Raw genomic sequence first — 21,728 nt, 5'->3', positions numbered from 1 at the left:
CTAGGAAACTTGAGCATCCCCAACCGTTCTGAAGCCTGAGGACTCCCCCACCCCACCCAACTCCCCACAAGCCCCTCCGCCATCAACCCAAGAGTCTACGTCTTCCTGACCAATTCGAAAAACCCAAAGGTCGCTTTTCATGAACACAGAGCCCCCAAATCCTAGAAAACCAGGACAACTCAGCGGCCTCATAAAGTCCCTCCAGAATCCCCCAACACCTTTCCTCCTTACGCGCCCAAGAAACTTGAGGAGCTCCATCCTAGCTCGAAGACCCCACACGTCTCTATCATTCTAGGAGAGCTCAGCCCCCCACCCCCCGCCCCAATAAACTAGAGACCTTTCCCCGAACTAACCCCAGGATTCTCTGGAGATTTAGCCTTCTCCTCCACAATTAAGGGGACTCTTTCCCCTAAAAATCTCAGTACTCCCCGAATCTAACCCCTACAAACTGAGGGCGCCTAATAAATCCAAGGGCCCTCTGCATCTCCGCATCGAAGCAGTGGGTTCGATTTTCCCCTGAATCCGAAAGCCGTGTCCTCCTGGACCACCAGACTTATTGGGTGGAAGGGGCACAAGGAAGCAGGGGGCGCAGCGGGGCTTACCTGGCTGGGCGGCTGGGGACCCCCGGGACCTCGACGACCTGGCTGGGGCTGGGGCTGGGGCTGGCGGCGGAGGTGGCGGCTGCGAGGAGCGGCAGCAGCAGCAGCACCAGCAGGAGGGGGCGGCGGCCGCTGGTGCCAGGCCTCCGCATCGTGTCGGGCGCCGAGTCCCGCTCCGGGCGGGCGGTCTGTCCAGCGGGTCCGGCTAGCCGCGGCCCCGCCCCTGCCCCCGCCCCCCGCCCCGGCCCCGCCCCGGCCCCGCCCGAGGCCGACTCACTTTCTCCACAGTCCAGCCACGGACTGCGAACTTCCCGCCAATCACAGCCCGGCGCCGCCAGCGCTCGCCGCGCGGCCAATCAGGAGGCAGCAGGGACAGGTGCCGGACTGGGGGCGCGGGGGACCTCGAGTTCCCCAAGCGGTGGGGGGAAATTAGGACTCGGGTACTGGCTCCGTGAACCTTCCCATAGAGCAGAGGTCCCAGGCGTAGGGGTGCTTACAAATGGGAGGGATACGGGAGGGAGGTTGGGGGCAGGGTCCCCTAAGCTGGACTCCATCTGGCAGTCCTCAGCCCTCTGCTCCCAGTTCTGGGAGAATTCGGTCAGAATTTAGCTCCCTTGCTGGCGTGGAAGCTGGAAGCCCCCCACGGGTACCCCTTTCCACGAGAGAGACTGAGGATTCTGCAAATGGAGCACCAATCCTGCACCAGCCCCCAGGTCCTGCCCCTCTGAGGGTCCCAAGTTCACATTGGATCTTCTCAAAGAATTGATCTGTTCTCAAGACCCTAGGCTTCAGGGGTTCCAGGCTCACCATCTGCAAAAGCTTGCTCCCCGAAGCTCTGTCCCTCAGTGAACCCAGCCAGGCTCTGCCCCTGAACCACAAACTCTGCTCCCAGAGGGCTCCTGGCTCTGCCCCCTCCTGCACCCCACTTATCTCCGCCCCCAGAGGGTATCAGACCCCCTTCCTTGCCTGAGTCTTTGAATGCTCCCAAGAGCAGCCTCCCACCACCCAGAATTGCAGACTTTCTCCTTAGAGAGTTCCCAGTTCCGGCTAGGTGCCCTGGCGCGGGCCTGTAATCCCAGCACTTTGGAAGGCCGAGGTGGATCGCTTGAGTCCAGGAGTTTGAGGAGAGCCTGGGCAACATAGTACAACATAGGACCCCATCTCTACTAAAAATCCAAAAATTAGCCGGGTTTGGTGGCATGCACCAGTAGTCCCAGCTACTCGGGAGGATGAGGTAGGAGGATCACTTGAGCCTGGAAAGTGGAGGCTGCAGTGAGTTGAGATGGCACCACTGCACTGCACTGCACTCCAACCTGGACGATAGAGTGAGACCCTATCTCAATAATAAATAAATACATAAACCTATATAAAAGAGAGTACCGATCCCCTCCTTGCCTAAGAGTATCCACCACTAGGAGCTGCAAGCCACAGGGGCCCTTAAACCCCGTCCACACCGGGGTTTCAAGCCTTCAAACTCAGGGTCTCAAGCCCAGCTTGAGACTGAAAGCTCTTGGGAGCATTCAAAGACTCAGGCAAGGAAGCGGGTCTGATACCCTCTGGGGATGGCAATAAGTGAGGTGCAGGAGGGGGCAGAGCCAGGAGCCCCCTGGGAGCAGATCCTGTGGGTCAGGGGCAGAGCCTGACTGGGTTCACTGAGGGACAGAGCTTTGGGGAGCAAGCTTTTGCAGATGGTGAGCCTGGAACCCCTGAAGCCTAGGGCCTTGAGAGGGGATCAATTCTTTGAGAAGATCATTATAAATTCAAGGCTCCACCCTATATTCTCTGAAATACAAGCCCCTTCTCTCCCTAAGGCACCACCCTCAGAGCTTCACTCTGCCCCTAATCACCTCTTTTTCCACTGAGTTTCAGGCCACACCCTTTCCCACAGAAAACTGGGACGTGACCACATGTAGGATCCCAAGCCCACCCCTTTCATGTTTGCTTCGCTTTGGGGTTCCAGGCCCCATATCCCACAGCAGTTGGATTCTTAAGGTTCCCCGTTCTGTAGCGTTAGCCCCGCCCCCACCTCGTGGATCCCAGGCTCCACCCACACAGGGTACTAGGCCACACGCCGTGACCACAGAGCCCACCCCAGACCAAGAATGGCAACTGATCCAGTTGCACTCCCCACCCCCCCACTCCTGCTCCTTCTTCCAATCCAGGAGGGTGTGCAGGACTGACGGGGAAGCCCTTCACCCCCCTTCACAGTGAGACACACAGGCTGACTCACACGGCTACACACCGTTACTGCCACCTACAGCAATCCATGCCTCCATCCCACACTGACACCCAGAAATCTGGGTCCAGCACCGTCCAGGGACACACAGTCCCTGGGGCAGGTGACGACGGCACTCACACTCCATTCACAGCCATCCGTGGGCTGTCCCAGAGCCCGGCTCTGCCCCATGACTGTACTCCATGACCCTGTTTTTGTATAACCAAGACCCCTGCTCACATGTCCCTGCAGGACGGCATATCCCTACCCGCTTCCCCCCTCACCACCTCCTACCCTGTGGCTGGAGCATTTGCTAGGGGCGCTGCTGAAATTTCTCCCTTCTGTCCGGGATCCAGCGCATCTTCAATGCTTGTTGCTAGGCAACAGCCTCTGGCTCACCACTGCAACTTCCGGCGTTAGCCTCCCCTCCCCCTAGAATTTGGAGTCCCCAGCTCCCCATCCCTCCCATCAGTGTCACTGTCTCCCAGGGTCGTGTCTATATCACCTCTTGGATCCTAACTCATCTCAACCCTTCAGAATCCCTCAGAGTTCTAGTCCCCCCACGTTCCAGAATCTTCCACCCCTCCCCCCATGCCAGCTCACGCACAAAAACACACAGAGTTAATACTATACTAGGATAATACTATCTCTAGCATTTAAAAAACGCAGCTCTTCAGTGTTCTAGATTTGCTGACATCCCAAATTCTCCTCTCTCTGTCTCTCTCTCTCTCTCTCCCACCCCCTCCCCCAGAATGAGGCCGGCTCACGTCTGTAATCCCAGCACTTTGGGAGGCCGAGGCGGGAGGGCAGATCACTTGAGGTCAGGAGTTTCAGGCCAGCCTGGCCAACACAGTGAAACCCTGTCTCTACTAAGAATACAAAAATTATCCAGGCATGGTGGCACACGCCTGTAATCCCGGCTACTCAAGAGGCTAAGGTGGGAGGATCACTTGAACCAGGGAGGCAGAGGTTGCAGTGAGCTGAGATCACACCACTGCACTTCAACCTGGGAGACAGAGAAAGACCCTGTCTCAAAAAAAAAGAAATAAAGAAAATAATAAAAATTTAAAAATGAAATAAAAATAGAATGACCAGCATTCCAGCAACACGAGCGTTCTGGATTCTCTGGCCTGGAAAAAAAAATGACCCTAATATTCTAGATCTGTGAGCATTACAAAACACCACCATATTCTAGATTTCCTGACCTTCCAGGCCCTCCCCCTACATACTAGATTTCCTAACATGCCAATATCCCCCAATATTCTGAATATCCTGGCATGTAAAAAATGTTCTAGAGTCTGAGGCTGGGCATGGTAGCTCACACCTATAATCCCAGCACTTTGGGAGGCTAAGGTGGGAGAATGGCTTGAGCCCAGGAGATTGAGACCAGCCTGGGCAACATAGTGTCTCTACAAAAAAACTTAAAAAGTAGCTGGTTGTGGTGGCACACACCTGTAGTCCCAAATACTCAGGAGGCTGAGGCAGGAGGATCGCTTGAGCCCAGAAGGCTGAGGCTGCAGTGAGCCATGATTGCACCACTGCACTCTAGCCTGGGCAACAGAGCAAGACCCTGTCTCAAAAACAAACAAACAAATAAAAACAAAACTAGGGTTTGAGATGCACAGCTATTTCAGAACACCCCGGTTTCAGAGGCACTCACCTTTTACGTCTCCCATTTGTGTTCTAGATTCTCTGATAATCCGGAACCTCCTGCCATTATGGATTTCTTGGAATGCAAACAAACCTTCCAGTGCTCTGGAAGGGCAGATAGTCCAGGATCTCTCCCATTCTCTAGATTTCCTAGTAATCCAGATTCCTTTCTGTATCCTATAATTCTCAGCATTCCAGACATCCTGGCATGCAAGATATTCCTATCGGTGGAGATTCATGGGTATGAACTCCCCTTGACACTCCCCTATTCTAGAATCAGTGATTTTCCAGGTCCTTTTTGTCAGAAACTTCTGCATTCTGGATTCTCTGATAAGCAGGGGAGAACTCTAATATTGTTAATCCATGAGCACTCCAGAATATCTTTGTGTCCGAGATGTCCTAACATTCAAGACCCCTCTCTACTATGTTTCAGAAACTCTGGCATTCCAGAAACTATGGAATTCTAGAATTAGCATGTTCTAGTATTCTCTCCTCCTAGTCTGTCCTCACTTTCTGTCCCTTTTTTATTGGCACAAGGAAAAAAGATGCAGAAAACCTCCTCAAGGAAGTGCCATAGGAACGGGCATTATTTGGGGAAAAAAAAATCCCAAGGCCAGCCAGGAAAGGTGGCTCACGCCTGTAATCCCAGCACTCTGGGAGGCCGAGTTAGGTGGATCATCTGAGGTCAGGAGTTTGAGACCAGCCTGGCCAACATGGTGAAACCCTGCCTCTACTAAAAATACAACAGGACACATGATCCAGGCTGCAATAATGGAAGGCCTTCATCACACTGGCCACAGTAATTGGTTCAGGAATGGCCACCTGACTTAATTCAAGCCAATGAGAATCAGTCTTGTGATTTTTGCTGTTGCTAGGGAAAAAAGAGTTGCTAAGGAGCTGCTTAGAGTCACCTTGCCACAGAGAGAAAACCTGATTGAAGATGCATTCCAGAGGTAAGTGAAGTTACGAGATAAAAAGATATTCTGGGCCGGACACAGTGGCTCTCGCCTGTAATCCCAGCACTTTGGGAGGCTGAGGTGGGCAGATCACCTGAGGTCAGGAGTTCGAGACCAGCCTGGCCAACATGGTGAAACCCTGTCTCTACTAAAAATAAAAAAATTAGCTAGGCATGGTGGTGCGCACCTGTAATCCCAGCTACTCGGGAGGCTGGTGCAGGAGGATTGCGATTGCTTGAACCCAGGAGGTGGAGGTTGCAGTGAGCTGAGATCATACCACTGCACTCTAGCCTGGATGACAGAGTGAGACTTTAAAAAAAAAAAAGAAAAGAAAAAGAAAAAAGTTATTCTGGATTAGTGTTTGAACCCCTGGATCCAGCCATGCCTGAAGGCAGAGTAAAAGCCAACACATTCCTTCCCTGCAACACCTTTTTTGTTTTGTTTTGTTTTTGAGACAGGCTGGAGTGCAGTGGTATGATCATGGCTCACTGTAGCCTTGGCCTCCTAGGCTCAAGTGATCCTCCCACCTCAGCCTCCCAAGAAGCTGGGACCACAGGCATGCACCACCATGCCTGCTTAATTTTTGTATTTTTTGTAGAGATGGGGTTTTGTTATGTTGCCTAGGCTAGTCTGAAACTCCTGAGCACAAGCAAACTGGCCTCCCAAAGTGCCGGGATTATAGGTGTGAGCCACCGTGCCTGGCCTCCCTTTGCTTAAACAAGAGAGGTAGATGTTCCTGATTTTGCGTATATCAGGTTGGGTCCCACATCTTCCCCACCCCTTTCCTGGGGAGTCCCAAACCTGCTAAGAATAAGCAAGATGTTGGCAGTGAGGACTTTATTGGGGAGGGTGACTTTGGCTTCAAGAAAAGAGGGAAGGTGGGGACCTAGTAACAATAACCATTTATTCCAAGGAGGCCCTGGCCCTGAACCCGGGGTTCCCACAGGAATCAGGGAGGCACCTGAGTCCCCCAGGACCAGGGCATCCCAAGGCATCATCATGGCAGCTGTGTTGTTCAAAAGGAAGTTTCATTGAGCTTCACCTTGGGAGGTGTGAGGGGAGGGCCGAGACCGGTGGAGGGCCAAGGGGCTGGTGTGGGTGGCCGTCGGAGGTCCGGCCCACTCCGCACCAGTTCCTGGCAGCGTTCCACGAAGCTGCCCCCACCACGGCGCCGGGCCTCAGCCTGCGGGGGGCTTGGGCTCCCACGGTGGCCAGACAAGGAGCTGTTGCTGGAGGCTGAGTGGAGGCTGAGGAAGTAAGGACAGTAAGTGCACGTCATCACGGGGCAGCTGGGCCACTCTGTCCCCGGGGCCACCACGCTGTCCCCTCTCCCCCCATTGCACAGAAGGGGAAGTGGAGTTGTGGCTACCTGGTGAGGGAGATACGGGGTGAGGGGCTGGGGAGACAGCCCCGAGAGGGAGCTGAGGGAGCCGGTGGGGCCAGCTCACAGTGTTCCAGCTGTTCCATCAGCTCTTGCTCCGTCAGGCCACCTGCTGGGGGGTACAGAAGCATGGTCAGGGGGCAAGACAGGGGTCATAGGGCAAGGGCCTGGGTTGCATTGCAGTGCAAGCACCAAGGGTCAGGACAGGAGAGAAGCAGAGATTAATGCATGGGGGCCAGAGGCTGAGACAGGGGTTGAAAAACAAGGGCAGGAAGGGATGGGGAGCAGAGAGGGGGTCAAAGGAAAAGGGGTCAGAGGGCAAGGGCCTGGGAGAGAGATCAAGAAGTTGGCTGTGGAGAGTGGTTCTGGGTGAGGCTGTGGGGCTTGGGACGGGATTGGGGTGGGGCAGGGAGTACCAGGGGCCTGGCCGAGGCCGTCCATGGCAGTGGTTAGGTCCCACATGGCCAAGCTGCCGTTGGCCTGGCCGGTGAGCAGGTAGCGCCGGGGCCGAGAGCCGAGCCGCCGGGAGCCCTCACACTCCAGCACTGTGAAGGCCGTCGTGGGTGAGCCGTCCACGGAGCGCACGGAGCACACCCTGAGGGGTGCAGTGGGGGAGGTGGTCACCCTCGCTTTCTCACCCTTCCTAGTCCCAGTCCCCACCACTGTGGCTGCAGTTCCTGCCTCTCCAGGGCCACCCCAATCTTTATCCATCCCTAGCCTGCTTTTCTCTTGAGTTCCAGTCCCAAGGGTCCAGCAGCTCTTGGACACCCCAGCCCCAAACCCCCAGGGAGTCTCCCAGAGCTTCCGCTCTTCCCTGCTCCCACTGCAGGGAAGGCCCGAGGCCCGTCACAGCTGCTCCCCCACCTCCTATCATCCTCCTGGCCTCCTCCGTAGGCTCCTGGCCTCCCATCAAGCCTCCTTTCATCCCCCGAGCAGTGGCCACGGCTCCCCGCCCAGGACAAAGCCTCAGCCCTTTCCATAGCCTGACAAGGCCCGCCCACATCTGCACCCCATCCTCACCTCCTGTTCTCTGCTCCAGCCCAGAAGCCCACGTGTCCTTCCCGTGTGACCCTATTTGGCCCTTCTCAGCCTCTGCACATACAGTTCCCTCAGCCTGGGGCCCCTTTCCCCTCCCTTCTTTCTTCTGCTCCTTCCTACTTGTCCTCTAGGTCTCTGCTCAGAGTCCCTTCATCCAGAACATCCTCCGAGGCCCCTTTCCCAGCTGAAGCAAGGCTCCTACAGCTCCCTGGGTCTCCTCCATCCCATCACCACCCCTCTGCCTGGGCCCCCCCAATCCCACCCCGACCCCTCCCCCTGGTCCCCCGATCCCACCCCGACCCCTCCCCCTGGTCCCCCCATCCCACCCCGACCCCTCCCCCTGGTCCCCCATCCCACCCCGACCCCTCCCCCTGGTCCCCCCATCCCACCCCGAGCCTTCCCCCTGGGCCCCCCATCCCACCCCGAATCCTCCCCCTGGGACCCCATCCCACCCCGACCCTTCCCCCTGGGCCCCCCATCCCACCCCGAACCCTCCCCCTGGGACCCCATCCCACCCCGAATCCTCCCCCTGGGACCCCATCCCACCCCGAATCCTCCCCCTGGGACCCCATCCCACCCCGAACCCTCCCCCTGGGCCCCCCATCCCACCTTGACCCCTCCCCCTGTGCCTTCAACCTGGCCCTGCCTGCACTGCGCCGGCACTGTGCCAGGTCACTCCCACCGACACCTGTCACACCTTTGATACCAGAAGACAAACCCACCAGGCCTGTCCTCCCTCCCAGCCTTTGCTCCTTCAATGCTCCTTGGCTGGGACCCCTTTCTGGCTCAGTGACCTGGCTAGCATCTTGCCCTCTCCCGTGACCTCCCTCCGTGTTGGACAGGACCGTCCTCACCGCTGCCCAGTAGATGAGAGACGCACGAAGAGCTGGCTGGCGCTGGGCACCACCTTCTGGATGAACACTTGCTGGTCGTCCCGCTCGCCATAGGGGCCTGGGCCAGGCAGGGGCAGGGGTCAGGGCCAGCTGGGATTCCCTCGGCCTCAGACTTCCTTCCGCACTGATGAAACCCACCACCCCAAAACCCCGGTCCCATCCCCAGGTTGTTGGAGTTGGGCAGAGCCAGAGAGGGCTGGGGGGTTGCGGCAGTCAGTGGAGCTCAGGTGCCTCAAGGATCAGGACACCCCAATCGTTGCAGGCTCCTGGGTCAGGTGGCCGCAAGTGGGAATCAGTGGAGGTCAACAGGGGTCAGGTAAGGGGGTCAGTGGGCTGGGAAGGCCAGGAGCCAGTAGGCACCAATGTCATTGCCAGCACTGCAGCCGCCATGCCCATCTGCCGACTCCAAAGCCAGGATCTTGAAGGAAGCGAGTGGGGTGGAGCCGGGCTGGGTGGAAATCATGCCGCGGAAGCGAGTCACAGACCATGTCCGCACGTGGTTGTTGTCGGCACAGACTGAGGGGCGCAAGGAGAGCAGGAAGTCAGGCCTCGTGCAGGCATCAATGCTGCCTGCCCCTCCAGAGCCTCAGGACAGCCCCATTTCAGGAGGGTCAGCCCTTGCTGAGTTCTTCCTTTTTAGAGAATCCTTTCCTCCCCAGAATTCCAAATGTTAAAAACCCTGTTGCCTCTGCCTCCAAAACTGTTCCAGAGCCTGATCTCACCTTGCCCTGTCCTCTGCCCCACACTGGTCCTGATCCATTTCGTCACCTGCCTGGACCATATCAGCACCCCCCTCCCAGAGGTCCCTGCTCCTGTCCTATCCCAGCAGTGTGCTCCCACAGGCAGCCAGGTGGAGCCTGTGGACACCTGAGTCTAGTCATGTCCCTCCCCTGCTCGGAGCCCTCTGTGGCTCCTGCCCTTGTCACCTCCATACCCTCATCTCCTCCCATTCTCCCCCTCATTTACTCTGTTCCAGGCACAAGTGGCTCCCTGCACTTCCTCTGGCATCCTCTCACCTCAGAGCCTTTGCAATGCCTGTTCCCTCAGCCTGAATGCTTGTCCCTACCAATCTGCACTGCTCATTCCGTTATTTCTGCTCAAAGGTCCTTCCTCAGGCCTTCCCTGAACGACCCCTCTCCAGTGACTTGACACTCTCTAGCCACACACAGCTTCATGTTTATTCATAGCCCTTATCATTGCCTGGTGTTGATTTAGATTATTTTATTAATATTTTATTTTATGAGATAGAGTCTTGCTTTGTTGCCTGGGCTGGAGTGCAGGGGTGCAATCACAGCCGATTGCAGCCCCTGACTCTTGGGCTCAAGTGATCCCTCCACCTCAGCCTCGCAAGAAGCTGGGACCACAGGTGTGTGCCACCATACTTGGCTAATTTTTTAAAATTTTTTGTAGAAACAAGGTCTCACTTTGTTGTCCAGGTTGGTCTCACACTCCTGGCCTCAAGCAATCCTCCCACCTTGGCCTCCCAAAGTGCTGGGATTATAGGCATGAGCCACAGTGCCCAGCCTGATTTGCATTTTTATTTATTTATTTTTGAGATGGAGTCTCGCTCTGTTGCCTAGGCTGGAGTGCAGCAGCACGATCTTGGCTCTCTGCAATCTCCGCCTCCCAGGTTCAAGCAATTCTCCTCCCTCAGCCTCCCCAGTAGCTGGGATTACAGGCATGCGCCACCACACCTGGCTAATTTTTTATATTTTTGGTAGAGGTGGGGTTTCACCATGTTGGCCAGGCTGGTCTCGAAGTCCTGACCTCAAGTAATCGACCCGCCTTGGCCTCCCAAAGTGCTGGGATTATAGGTGTGAGCCACCACACCTGGCCATTGATGTCCATTTTTATATATTTATTGTCTGCCATCCCCGCTAGGATGTCAGCTCCACGAGGGCAGGGACTTGGCCTGTCTTGTTCATCACTGTATCCCCTATGCCTGGCACACGGTGGGTGCCCCGTAAATCCCTGTTGAATTGATGGATTCCCGAACACACACAGATTCACTCTTCCCCAGACTGATCCCCTATGGTATTCTCTCACTTCTGCAATTACAGTCCCATCCCAGGTCAATCCTCTCTGCCAGAGCTCTCTTCCTATACAATGTCCCTCCCCAGTGGAAATTCTCATCCTCCTGTCTCCACACTCCCCACACAGGACAAAGCCTCAGCCCTTCCATAGCCTGACAAGGCCCGCCCACATCTGCACCCCATCCTCACCTCCTGTTCTGTGCTCCAGCCCAGGAGCCCACGTGTCCTTCCCGTGTGACCCTATTTGGCCCTTCTCAGCCTCTGCACATACAGTTCCCTCAGCCTGGGGCCCCTTTCCCCTCCCTTCTTTCTTCTGCTCCTTCCTACTTGTCCTCTAGGTCTCTGCTCAGAGTCCCTTCATCCAGAACATCCTCCGAGGCCCCTTTTCCAGCTGAAGCAAGGCTCCTACAGCTCCCTAGGTCTCCTCCATCCCATCACCACCCCTCTGCCTGGGCCCCCCCAATCCCACCCTGACCCCGACCCCTGGTCCCCCCATCCCACCCCTCCCCCTCCCCCTGGTCCCCCCATCCCACCCCTCCCCCTCCCCCTGGTCCCCCCATCCCACCCCTCCCCCTCCCCCTGGTCCCCCCATCCCACCCCGACCCCTCCCCCTGGTCCCCCCATCCCACCCCGACCCCTCCCCCTGGTCCCCCCATCCCACCCCGACCCCTCCCCCTGGGCACCCCCATCCCACCCCGACCCCTCCCCCTGGTCCCCCCATCCCACCCCGACCCCTCCCCCTGGTCCCCCCATCCCACTCCGACCCCTCCCCCGTCTCTCCAGAGACCCCTCCAGAGCTGTTTCTCCCAGCACTGGAGCACCCCACAGAGGCTCACCTGAGATGAGGTGCTTCTCCGACAGCATGATCTTGGTGACGGGGCTGCGGTGCACAGTGAAGGTCTGGAAGAGCTGAGGCCCCGAGCCCACAGTCTCCGGGTGCTGCACGATGACCCGCACGCCCCCTGAGCTGGTGCCATAGGCGATCTCGATCCAGTTCCCACTGTCACCTGGTGAGGAGCCAAGGATGAGGAGAGGGCCTTGGCCACAGAGACAGAAACCAGTGCAGGGAGAAAGAAACAGGCACAGAACAGAGACACAGTCAGAAAGCAAGGAGAGGCCGGGCATGGTGGCTCACGCCTGTAATGCCATCACTTTGGGAAGCTGAGGTGGGTGGATCACCTGAGGTCAGGAGTTCAAGACCAGCCTGGCCAATGTGCTGAAACCCCGTCTCTACTAAAAATACAAAAATTAGCTGGGGGTGGTGGTGCGCACCTGTAATCCCAGCTACTCAGGAGGCTGGGGCATGAGAATTGCTTGAACCCAGGAGGCAGAGGCTGCAGTGAGCCAAGACCACGCCACTGCACTCCAGCCTGCATGGCAGAATGAGACTCTGTCTCAAAAAAAAAAAAAAAAGAAAGAAAGAAAGAGACACAGAACAGAGACACCGTCAGAAAGCACGGAGAGAGGGAAGGACACAAAAAGATGGTGATGAGATGTGGGAAATGGAGGAACAGGGAGACAAAGGCACAGGTCAGAGGAGGAGAGGCCCAGAGACAGAAATTGTAACAGTGAAACAGCAAATAAGAGAGGAAAGAGAAAGAAAACAGAGAACAGAGGCTGAGGCAGGAAGATTGCTTGAGGCCAGGCGTTTGAGGCCAGCCTGGGCAACATAGTGAGACCCTCATCTCTACAAAAGATTTTTAAAAAACTAGTTGGGTGTGATGGCATGCACCTATGATCCCAGCTACCCAAGAGGCTGAAGTAGGAGGATCACTTGAGCCCAGGGGGTGAGGCTGCAGTGAGCTATGATTGCGCCACTGCACTCCAGCCTAGGTGACGAAGCGAGACTATCTCAAAAAACAAACAAAAATGACATAATAGTGGCACATGGTGGGAAGGGAGATGAGGAGGAAATGAGTAAGTGAAATAAGAGGCCGGGTGCAGCAGCCCACGCCTGTAATTCCAGCACTTTGGGAGACCACGGCAGGAGAATCCCAGGAGTGCAAGACCTGCTTAGCCAATGTGGCAAAACCCTGCCTCTACTAAAACACAAAAATTAGCCAGGCATGGTGGCAGGCACCCGTAATCCCAGCTACTTGGGAGGCTGAGTCTGGAGAATTGCTTAAACCCAGGAGGCAGAGGTTGTAGGGAGCTGAGATTGCACCATTGCACTCCACCCTGGGTTGAATGACAGAGCGATACTCTGTCTCAGGAAAAGACAAAAAAAAAGAAAGAAAAAAAAAAGAAATAAGAAAAGGGCCTTACAAAGAAGAAAGGTGATAATCTGCCATGAAGTTAGGTGTATTATTAACTTATTTCTGCTTTAAAAAAAAAAAAAAAAAAAAAAAGCAGCAGCAGCAGCTATGGCCAAGCACAGTGACTCAAGTCTGTATTTCCAGCGCTTTGGAGGCCTAAGTGTGAGGATCACTTGAGCCCAGGAGCTCAAGACTAGCCTGGGCAACATGGCAAACCCCTGTCCCTACAAAAAAATACAAAAATTAGACAGGTGTGGTGATGCATGCCTGTGGTTCCGCTGTTCAGGAGGTTGAGATGGAAGGATCGCTTGAGCCCGAGTGGCGGAGGTTGCAGAGAAATGATATCATGCCACTGCACTCTAGCCGGGGCAACAGAGCAAGACCCTGTCTCTATTTTTTTTTTAAAAAAAGAATAATCCCTGCCTCACACCATACATAAAATTTAATTTCTGATAGAACAGACTTCCATGTAAAAACTAAAACTGTAAATCTCCTAGAAGAAATTCAGGAGAAGATCTTTGTAACCTAGAATAGGTAAGGATATCTTAAGACCCAGAAAACACTAACCATTAAAAAAATTATGCTAAGTGAAAAATGCAGACACAAAAGGCCATATAATGTATGATCCCATTTACACGAATTGTCCAGAACAGGCAAATCCATAGGTATAGGGAGCATATTGAGCCTGGCCAACGTGGCGTAACCCAGACTCTACTAAAAGTAGAAAAATTAGCCAGGCATGGTGATGCACACCTGTAATCCTCCCCTACTCAGGAAGCTGAGGCATGAGAATCGCTTGAACCCAAGAGGTGGAGGTTGCAGTGAGCTGAGATCACACCACTGCACTCCAGCCTGGGCAGCAGAGCGAGACCTTGTCTCAAACAAAAAGAGAAAGCATATTAGTGATTTCTAGAGGGTATCAGAAGTGAGAAATGTAGAGTTACTGCTAAAGATCAGGGGGTTTCTTACGGGGGTGATGAACATACTCTGGAATTTGTTCATGGTGATAGTTGTACAACCTTGTGAATATACTAAAATCTGCTGAATTGTGCACGTTCAAATGGGAAATTTTATGGTATGAGAATTACGTCTCAAAAATTAACCCATTCTGCATTTGATGTCAAGAAAACAAAACAAAAAACTGTCTCAAGTAAGAGAACTCAGCTTCATCTGCTGTAAAACCTGCATCTGTGTTGTTTTATGAACATGTGAACATCATGCCTTAATCACAAAGATGGGAAAGAAACACAAAGATTAACTCCTAATGGTCCATTCTGTCCCTGGTGGAGAGGCTGGCCACCATCTAGCACCTAGAACAGTGTTTATATACAGGGATACTCAGTAAATATTTGTTGAATGACTGGATGAGAGTTGAATCTGGCCGGGCGCAGTGGCTCATGTCTGTAATCCCGGCACTTTGGGGGGCTGAGGCGGGAGGATCATCTCAGGTCAGGAGTTCAAGACCAGCCTGGCCAACATGGTGAAACCCGATCTCTACTAAAACTACAAAAATTAGCCAGGCGTGGCAGTGGGTGCCTGTAATCCTAGCTACTCGGGAGGCTGAGGCAGGAGAATCACTTGAACTCAGGAGGTGGAGGTTGCAGTGAGCCAAGATTGCACCACTGCACTCCAGCCTGGGCAACAGAATGAGACTCTGTCTCAGAAAAAAAAATGAGAGTTGAATCTGCTGCCCCTCGATAAACCCTTCTGGGTCATGCTGCACAAGCTGGGGGACAGCTGCAGGCTGGGGCTGGGGCTGGCAGTTGACAGCAGCAGGGGAAGCCGGGTCATAGCTTACTGGTCTTGGGGGTGAGGTAGACACTGAGGGCGGTGACCCCATCCTCCGCCGGGTCCCGATAGAGCTCGCTGACAAGGAGGTCGTTGTCTTTCATGCGCAAGGGGAACTTCTGCACATCTGGGGTGGGCAGGGAGGGTGGAGCAGGTTTGTTCCAGGTGCCCCAGCCTCTCTCTCTCCCTTCCCCTCTCCCAGGGGAGGCTCTCGGGCACCTGGGACACAGGCTGCTGCTCACCCACGTAGTAGATGGAGCCGTTGTTGCAGCCCAGGAGGAGGAAGGAGCCTGCCGCGTCATAACTGGTGATGGGCTGCACCTCCTGGACCTGGGGGTGGGGCAGAACACGCTGCAGCCGGGAGCCCTTCCACTCCTTTGCTTCCGTGGCGACCCCTCACAGAGGATGGGCCCTCTCCTCCACCTCCAGAACCCCCCCCCACTGCTCCCCAGCCCCATCCACCCCAGGCCTACCTTTGTCCCTGTCTTGTTCCCTCCCTTCCTCCCTTTGATGCATCTGTCTCTCTGACTCTTGGCCTCTCCTGGACTCTGTACTTTTTAAAGTTTCAATTTTTTAAATTTTTTGTAGAGACAGAGTCTTATTATGTTTCCCAGGCTGGTGTCAAACTCCTGGGCTCAAGCCATCCTCCCGCCTCGGCCTCCCCAAGTGCTGGGATTACGGGCGGGAGTCACTGCACCCGGCCTCCACTCTGTACTTCTGACATGACTAATTCATCTCCCTTTCTCTCTCTGAGTTCCCCCATCTGCCACAGTGGTTCAGTCTGGTTTGACTCTGTCTACCCTTCTCTGTCACCTCTTTCTGATTTTCTATTTCTATTTGCCTGGTTTTCTGCCTCTCTGTCTCTTTCTCTGCCTCTGTCTTTCTCCCAAAGCCATCCTCCCACCTCAGCCTCCCAAAGTGCTGGGATTACAGGTGTGAGCCACCGAGCCAAACCAGTTCTTGTCTCCTACAGCATCCCCCCTAACCTGTTCTCTCACCCAGTCCCAAGAAAATCCTCCCTCCTCCTTTTCAAACCCATTCATGCTTTATGTGGGCTCTGCAGCCCCTCCTCCAGGAAGGCTTCCCTGATGCTCCTTAGGCCTTTATCACAGATATCCCCAGGCTCTGGCCAGCTGCTGGTTCTCTGGCTTCCTCCAGGCTTAGGGGGTGGGGGTGGGGGCAGATGTGAACCCCTCCCTGGGTCTGTACAGTCTGGAAAACTGGGAAGGGGGCAGCCAGGCTGGCCAGAACTCTGACCTGCCAGTGCTTGGTGACGGCATTCCACACCCCGATGCGCCCCGTGTGGCTTGTAGCAATGAGCTGGTTCCCGACGAAGAACAAGGCCTCCACAGGCACCCCCAGATGGAAGACCCCTACAGTGGGCAAAAAGGGCTCAGCTGGAACCCTGCCTCATGGAGGAGGAGAGGTGGGAGGAAGAACTCCAAAGACCAGAGGATTCAGTGGGACCACAAAATCCTTGAAGGATAGAAGATTCCATCAGGGGCTGGGCACGGTGGCTCACACCTGTAATCCCAACACTTTGAGAGGCTCAGGTGGGCGGATCATTTGAGGCCAGGAGTTCGAGACCAGCCTGGCCAACATGATGAAACTCCATCTCTACTAAAAATATAAAAATTAGCTGAGTGTGGTAGCGCACACCTGTAGTCCCAGCTACTTGGGAGGTTGAGGAAGGAGAATTGCTTGACCCCAGGAGGCAGAGGTTGCAGTGAGCCGAGATCACACCGCTGTACTCCAATCTGGGCAACAGAGAGAGACTCCATTTAAAAAAAAAAAAAGTGAAGATTCCAGCAGGAATTAGAGAGGATAAAATGGGCCAGAAGATTTCTGATGGGGTATGGGATTCTAAAGGGATCTGGAATTCTAACAGCACTGAGCTTTGCAACAAGGCAAAAAAACCTCCAGTGGTGGCAGGGGATTCTTACGAGGGCTGAGATTTATTTGGGGACAGATTAATAAGTCTGAGATTTGCTGTTGTGGCTTTGAGACAGGGTCTTGCTCTGTTGTCCAGGCTGGAGTGCAGTGGTACAATCATGGCTTACATAGCTCACGGCAGCCTCGAACTCCTGGCCTCAAGCAATCCTCCTGCCATGGCCTCCCAAAGTGCTGGAACTACAGGTATGAGTTACTGTGCCCAGCCATAAGTCAGAGATTTCTTTTTTTTTTTTTTGAGATGGTGTCTCACTCTGTCGCTCAGGCTGGAATGCAGTGGAGCGATCTCAGCTCACTGCAACATCTGCCTCCCGGGTTCCAGTGATTCTCCTGCCTCAACCTCCTGCGTAGCTGGGATTACAGGCACGCGCCACCACACCCAGCTAATTTTTTTGTATTTTTTAAGTAAAGACGGGGTTTCACCCTGTTGGCCAGGGGGGTCTCGAGCTCCTGACCTCAAGTGATCTGCCCGCCTCAGCCTCCTAAAGTGCTGGGATTACAAGCATGAGCCACTGCACCGGGCCAAGTCAGAGATTTCTCATGGCCACACAGAATAGCGCATTCTAACAAAACCAAGAGATCTAACAGGGCAGGGAATTCTGATGGAGAGAGAATTGTATGTGGGTGGATTTTTCTAGGAAGCCAGGGAATTCTAACAGGATATAGAATTCTGAAGGGCTAGAGCATTCTAATGACACAAAGAGATCTAATAGAGCAGAGAATTCTTATGGGTTTGAGGATTTTATGGGGTGGGTTATTTTAACAAGCCGTAGAATTTAAAGGACAGAGGGTTCTGGAAAAGGCTTGGGGTCATACCTATCTCGGAGCCACCGCCTTCCGCCTGCAGAGCCCATAGCAGGATCTCGCTGCCGGTGGCCGCAGCCACCATCTTGTCATGTTCACCCAAAGCCCCACCATGCACCCGGGCTGTGAGCGCCAGTCGTTCGATGGGCCAGTCCAGGCGGGGGCTGGAAAACACCAGCTGCCAGCCAGAGGCTTCCTTCAACCTGTAGGATCGAGGGGACATCATCAACCCTCACCGCATGCCCTTCCCATCAACAGGGCTGGGACCTCCTGCCACTCCCTCCCCAAGCACCTGTAACAGACTAGAAACTGGGTATAGGCCACAGCGATCCAGTTATGGTGTCCACACACCAGGCGCACCATCCCCGGCTCCTCAGGTTGTCCTTGACGGGAAGAGGAGGGATCAGAAGAGGGTCACAGGGACCCCACAGCTGCCCCAACCTTCCATGAGATAGAAACGTACCTGAGGGTGAGGGAGGGGTTTTCTCATCCAGCATTCGGCCCAGCAGCCCTGCATTGCCAAGGTTGGGGGGCATCGTGTTGCTCCGTCGGACAGGGGCTGGCCGTCCTCCTAGCTGCTGAGGCCCCACGAGGCTGTGCCGGTTCCGCCGCTTCACTGGGAACACTAGAGTGAGAATAAGAGGTAGAGTAACAGTCATTGTAGTCGTGGCTGTCACATAGCAAGCACTTAAAATAGGACAGTGATTGATTTCCCCATGTGTGGGACACAGTCTCTGGGTGAAGATTTTAGGTGGTGCAGTGACACAGCATGAAATGACACTGAACCACATAGCAAGTTACTTCCCTTTCAGTTCCCTTGAGCCCAGCACAGAGGAAGATTGAGTTTAGTGCTGCTGTGATATTAGTGAATCTGCAGTATTACCCAACTTTCCGTTTTTTTTTTTTTTTTTTTTGAGTTGGAGTTTCACTCTTGTCACACAGGCTGGAGTGCAATGGTGCAATCTTGGCTCACTGCAACCTCTGCCTCCCGGGTTCAAGTGATTCTCCTGACTCAGCCTCCCAAGTAGCTGGGATTACAAGCACCCGCCACGACACATGGCTAATCTTTTATATTTTTGGCAGAGATAGGGTTTCACCACGTTGACCAGGCTGGTCTCGAACTCCTGACCTCAGGTGATCCACCCACCTCAGCCTCCCAAAGTGCTGGGATTACAGGCATGAGCCACTGTGCCTGGCCCTAATTATCACTTTTAATAAATGGAAGACTGCACCCTTGGCAAGCAATAGCATCTAGCCAGAGTTGTTTTTCGTTTTGTTTTGTTTTGAGACAGCATCTCGCTCTGTCACCCCGGCTGGGGTGTAATGCGTGATCATAGCTCACTGCAGCCTTGACCTCCTGGGCTCAAGCGATCCTCCCACCCCAGCCTCCTAAGTAGCTGGGACCACAGGTGCATACTACCACACCTGGCTAATTTTTTTTTAATTTTTAGTAGAGATGAGGTCTTGCTGTGTCACCTGGGCTGGTCTCAAACTCCAGGTCTCAAGTAATCCACCTGTCTCGGCCTCCAAACTGCTAGGATTACAGGTGTGATCCACTGCTACAGGCCAGAGTTTAATAACACTGCTGTGTTTGGGTTTTATTTTCATGTTTACTTTGTATTTATAATATAAAGCTTGCATTTAAAATGATTATTATTTTTTTAATTAGCTGGGCGTGGTGGCGAGTGCCTGTAGTCTCGGCTATTCGGTGGCAGAGCTGAGGTGGGAGGATGGCTTGAACCTGAGAGGCAGAGGTTGCAGTGAGCAAAGATCGCACCACTGCACTCCAGCCTGGGTGACAAAGCCAGACCCTGTCTCATAAAACTAAATAAATAAATAAATAAATAAATGAAATGATTGTTTTTTGGAAAACAGGATAAAACTAAGTTGGAAAAATACTACTACAGGTCTTTATATCTGGCAACTTTCATGAAGGTAGCAGGTACTGACTGCAGTTAGGGAAATAAAGCTGTAGATGAAATTTCTCTACTCTGTTCCTTCTATCAATCAGAAAAGCCTAGCTCCAATAACCACTGGGGCATACCTTCCATGGCCAGTGGGCTGGCTATCATGGGCATTACTGTCAATAACTTCCTATTAATATTTCTCTCCTCCATGCAAAGAATCCCAGGTCTTCCAAAGCCCCCCCACAAAGAAACCAAACCTGGACTACAACTCCCATGGGGCTCCTGGACATCCTTCTGAGCCTCGAGAGCTAGCTGGCCCATTGCCTCATGGGAAATGCTGTTTCCGACTTCCTTTCCAAGCATCAGCCCAAGCATCTGATAAGGAACTACACCTCCCACTGTATCTCAGGGCTCACAGCACAGGCACCCAAGAACTGCAGCCTTATGGGAAATGTAGTCTTTAGCTCACCTCCGCGCCCCTCCATTCCATTGGGAGTGCCTACCTGGTGGGGGTAGGTAACCATTGAAGAGGACGTTTCCGCAAGAAGATCGATCCAATTCCTCTCGAAGCTGCAGGCGACGAACTGCAACAGGAGGACTTAAAGGCTGGGACTTAGGGAGATGCTGAGGGCACCCCATTTCCCCCTCCCCATTTCTTTCTACACAGAGTACCAATACTCCTCCCATTACCAATACAGACCCAGCCAGGGCCATAACCAGTCCTCCCACCTCTACCCCAGCCCTCTTTCAGGAGAGAAGGGGAAGAGGGGCAGATAGCATCATAGAGTTGGTTTTCTATACAATGAGGATGATAGTTGGGGGCTCCCACTTACCCAGAGGAGTGAGCCCATAGAACTGGGCTTCGTGGAGGAGGCTGGAACCGTGGACACCCCTGGGTAGTAGAATTGACTAGAGGTCAGGGTCTAGGTGTGGGAGTGAGCAGAGAATGCTGAGAGGGTAATTTTCAAAACTGCACAGAGAATGTCAAGGCGTAGAAAGTTTTGATGGAATCAAGATGCTAAGGAGTGATGATATGGGTGGAGGAAATGTGAGTGTGTGTGTGTGTGTAGGGAGAAATCGAAGGACATATAATTTTAACACGATCAAGATTCTCATGAAGTTTTGCTTGTTTGCGTTTTTAGAGATGGGGTCTTGCTATGTTGCCCAGGCTGGTCTCCAAATCCTGGGCTCAAGTGATCCTCCCACTTCGGCCTCCCAAAGTGTTGGGATTACAGGCGGAAGCAACCCCGGCGCACCCGGCCTGTGATCAAGGTTCTGAATGAGAATTCTAATAGAATAGAGCTCATGTGGACATTCAGAGGAGGTGAAAGAACTCCTCAGGGGATGAAGACAGTGAGGGACTCCCTTCCCTTTTTCCATGCCAACCTGGGGTCCAACTCTTTGGTGCGCAGGAAGTTGAGGATGGGGGCGAAGACTGTAGGGTCCCTGTCGATGAAGATCTGCGGGGAAGGGGGGCAGAGGATGGATGGGGTAAAAGGCAGGACTGAGTGGGGTCCTGCCCCTCTTCCTACCAACCCCTCCCCCCATCCCATTTCAGCTCTTGTCCGACTCACTGCTCCGGTCTCATCTTTCAGCGTCGAGATGCGTCCGCTCAGAAGACTGCAGGGAAGGGACACCGAGCAGGCGTCACGGGCCGGGGGAGTGGATATTAGGTCTCCCACGCCCCCTCCATCCCTCTTACCCTCGCCCCAAACTCGCTCTCCCGATCACCTGGAGAAGAAGGAGTCTGGGATCCAGGTGAGAGTCTGGCGAGAGGTACTGAATCTGGGCGGCGAAGGTAAACGGACGCAAGAGATGAAGAGGAGCGGGTGAGGAATGCGGCCCCCTCCCGGAGGATCCAGGGTTCCCTCCCCTCCCCCCTCCCCCGGCGTTTTTCCAGAATCTCGCGCCTCCAACGGGGGGCGGAGCAACCCTTGATGGACAGGGATTCCCCCAGGAGAGGCGGATACTCCCACCCCGCTTCCCGCCCCCGAGGATGGGACCTCAGGAGTCTCCCACACTCACCTCTTGCCTCCCACATTCAGATGAATGACTTCCCCGGGAGGCCCCCGACTCGGGACCCCCTCGGCTGCAGTAGCCGCTGCTGCCATGGCCCCCGGGCGAGCCGGCTGGCCCGCACCCACTTCCGGGTGTGCACCCGGACCCCGCCTCCATAGGCTGCTCATTGGGCCAGAGACTCCAGGGGTCACTAGCGATTGGACAGAGCACCTGCCCATCGCGGTTAACTTTTCCGCCTCC

General features: G+C 54.3%; 2 protein-coding genes across 12 annotated transcripts in view; both read right to left on the bottom strand.

Annotated features, from left to right (window-relative positions):
* The window catches only part of LTBP4 (latent transforming growth factor beta binding protein 4), a 32,523-nt gene extending 31,701 nt beyond the window's left edge, over window positions 1–822 (bottom strand). For 6 of the 10 annotated variants that reach the window (XM_063720087.1, XM_063720100.1, XM_063720089.1 and 3 more), the window contains exon 1: window positions 603–815. In XM_063720087.1, the coding sequence (XP_063576157.1) occupies window positions 603–751 (149 nt within the window). In that variant the 5' untranslated portion in view covers window positions 752–815. Of the gene's footprint in view, window positions 1–602 lie in introns of all 10 variants that reach the window. The other 4 variants (XM_024236526.3, XM_063720093.1, XM_063720090.1 and 1 more) reach the window with 2 other exon arrangements.
* A 5,420-nt stretch (window positions 823–6,242) lies between these two features.
* Window positions 6,243–21,633, bottom strand: SHKBP1 (SH3KBP1 binding protein 1). 2 transcript variants are annotated; one of them, XM_024236523.3, is made up of 18 exons: window positions 21,495–21,633; window positions 21,201–21,254; window positions 21,044–21,089; window positions 20,856–20,929; window positions 20,303–20,361; window positions 19,973–20,053; window positions 18,026–18,187; window positions 17,855–17,945; window positions 17,575–17,765; window positions 16,066–16,181; window positions 15,051–15,138; window positions 14,819–14,935; window positions 11,602–11,772; window positions 9,093–9,248; window positions 8,694–8,790; window positions 7,218–7,396; window positions 6,790–6,913; window positions 6,243–6,667 (listed from the first exon to the last, which is right to left on the bottom strand). In XM_024236523.3, the coding sequence occupies exons 1-18, from the start codon at window positions 21,578–21,580 to the stop codon at window positions 6,436–6,438; spliced, it is 2,124 nt and encodes a 707-aa protein (XP_024092291.1). In that variant the 5' UTR covers window positions 21,581–21,633; the 3' UTR covers window positions 6,243–6,435. The 2 variants fall into 2 exon arrangements, with proteins under 2 accessions (XP_024092291.1, XP_024092292.1); XM_024236524.3 differs by having other exon boundaries at window positions 6,790–6,910; window positions 21,495–21,623.
* Between the last annotated feature and the right edge of the window lie 95 nt (window positions 21,634–21,728).

The sequence above is a fragment of the Pongo abelii genome, chromosome 20 (genome assembly GCF_028885655.2).
Source record: "Pongo abelii isolate AG06213 chromosome 20, NHGRI_mPonAbe1-v2.0_pri, whole genome shotgun sequence".
In the NCBI taxonomy this organism is placed as follows: domain Eukaryota; kingdom Metazoa; phylum Chordata; class Mammalia; order Primates; family Hominidae; genus Pongo; species Pongo abelii.
The sequence above is the reverse complement of the archived record's forward strand: the minus strand, read 5'-3'. Positions and strand labels throughout refer to the sequence as shown.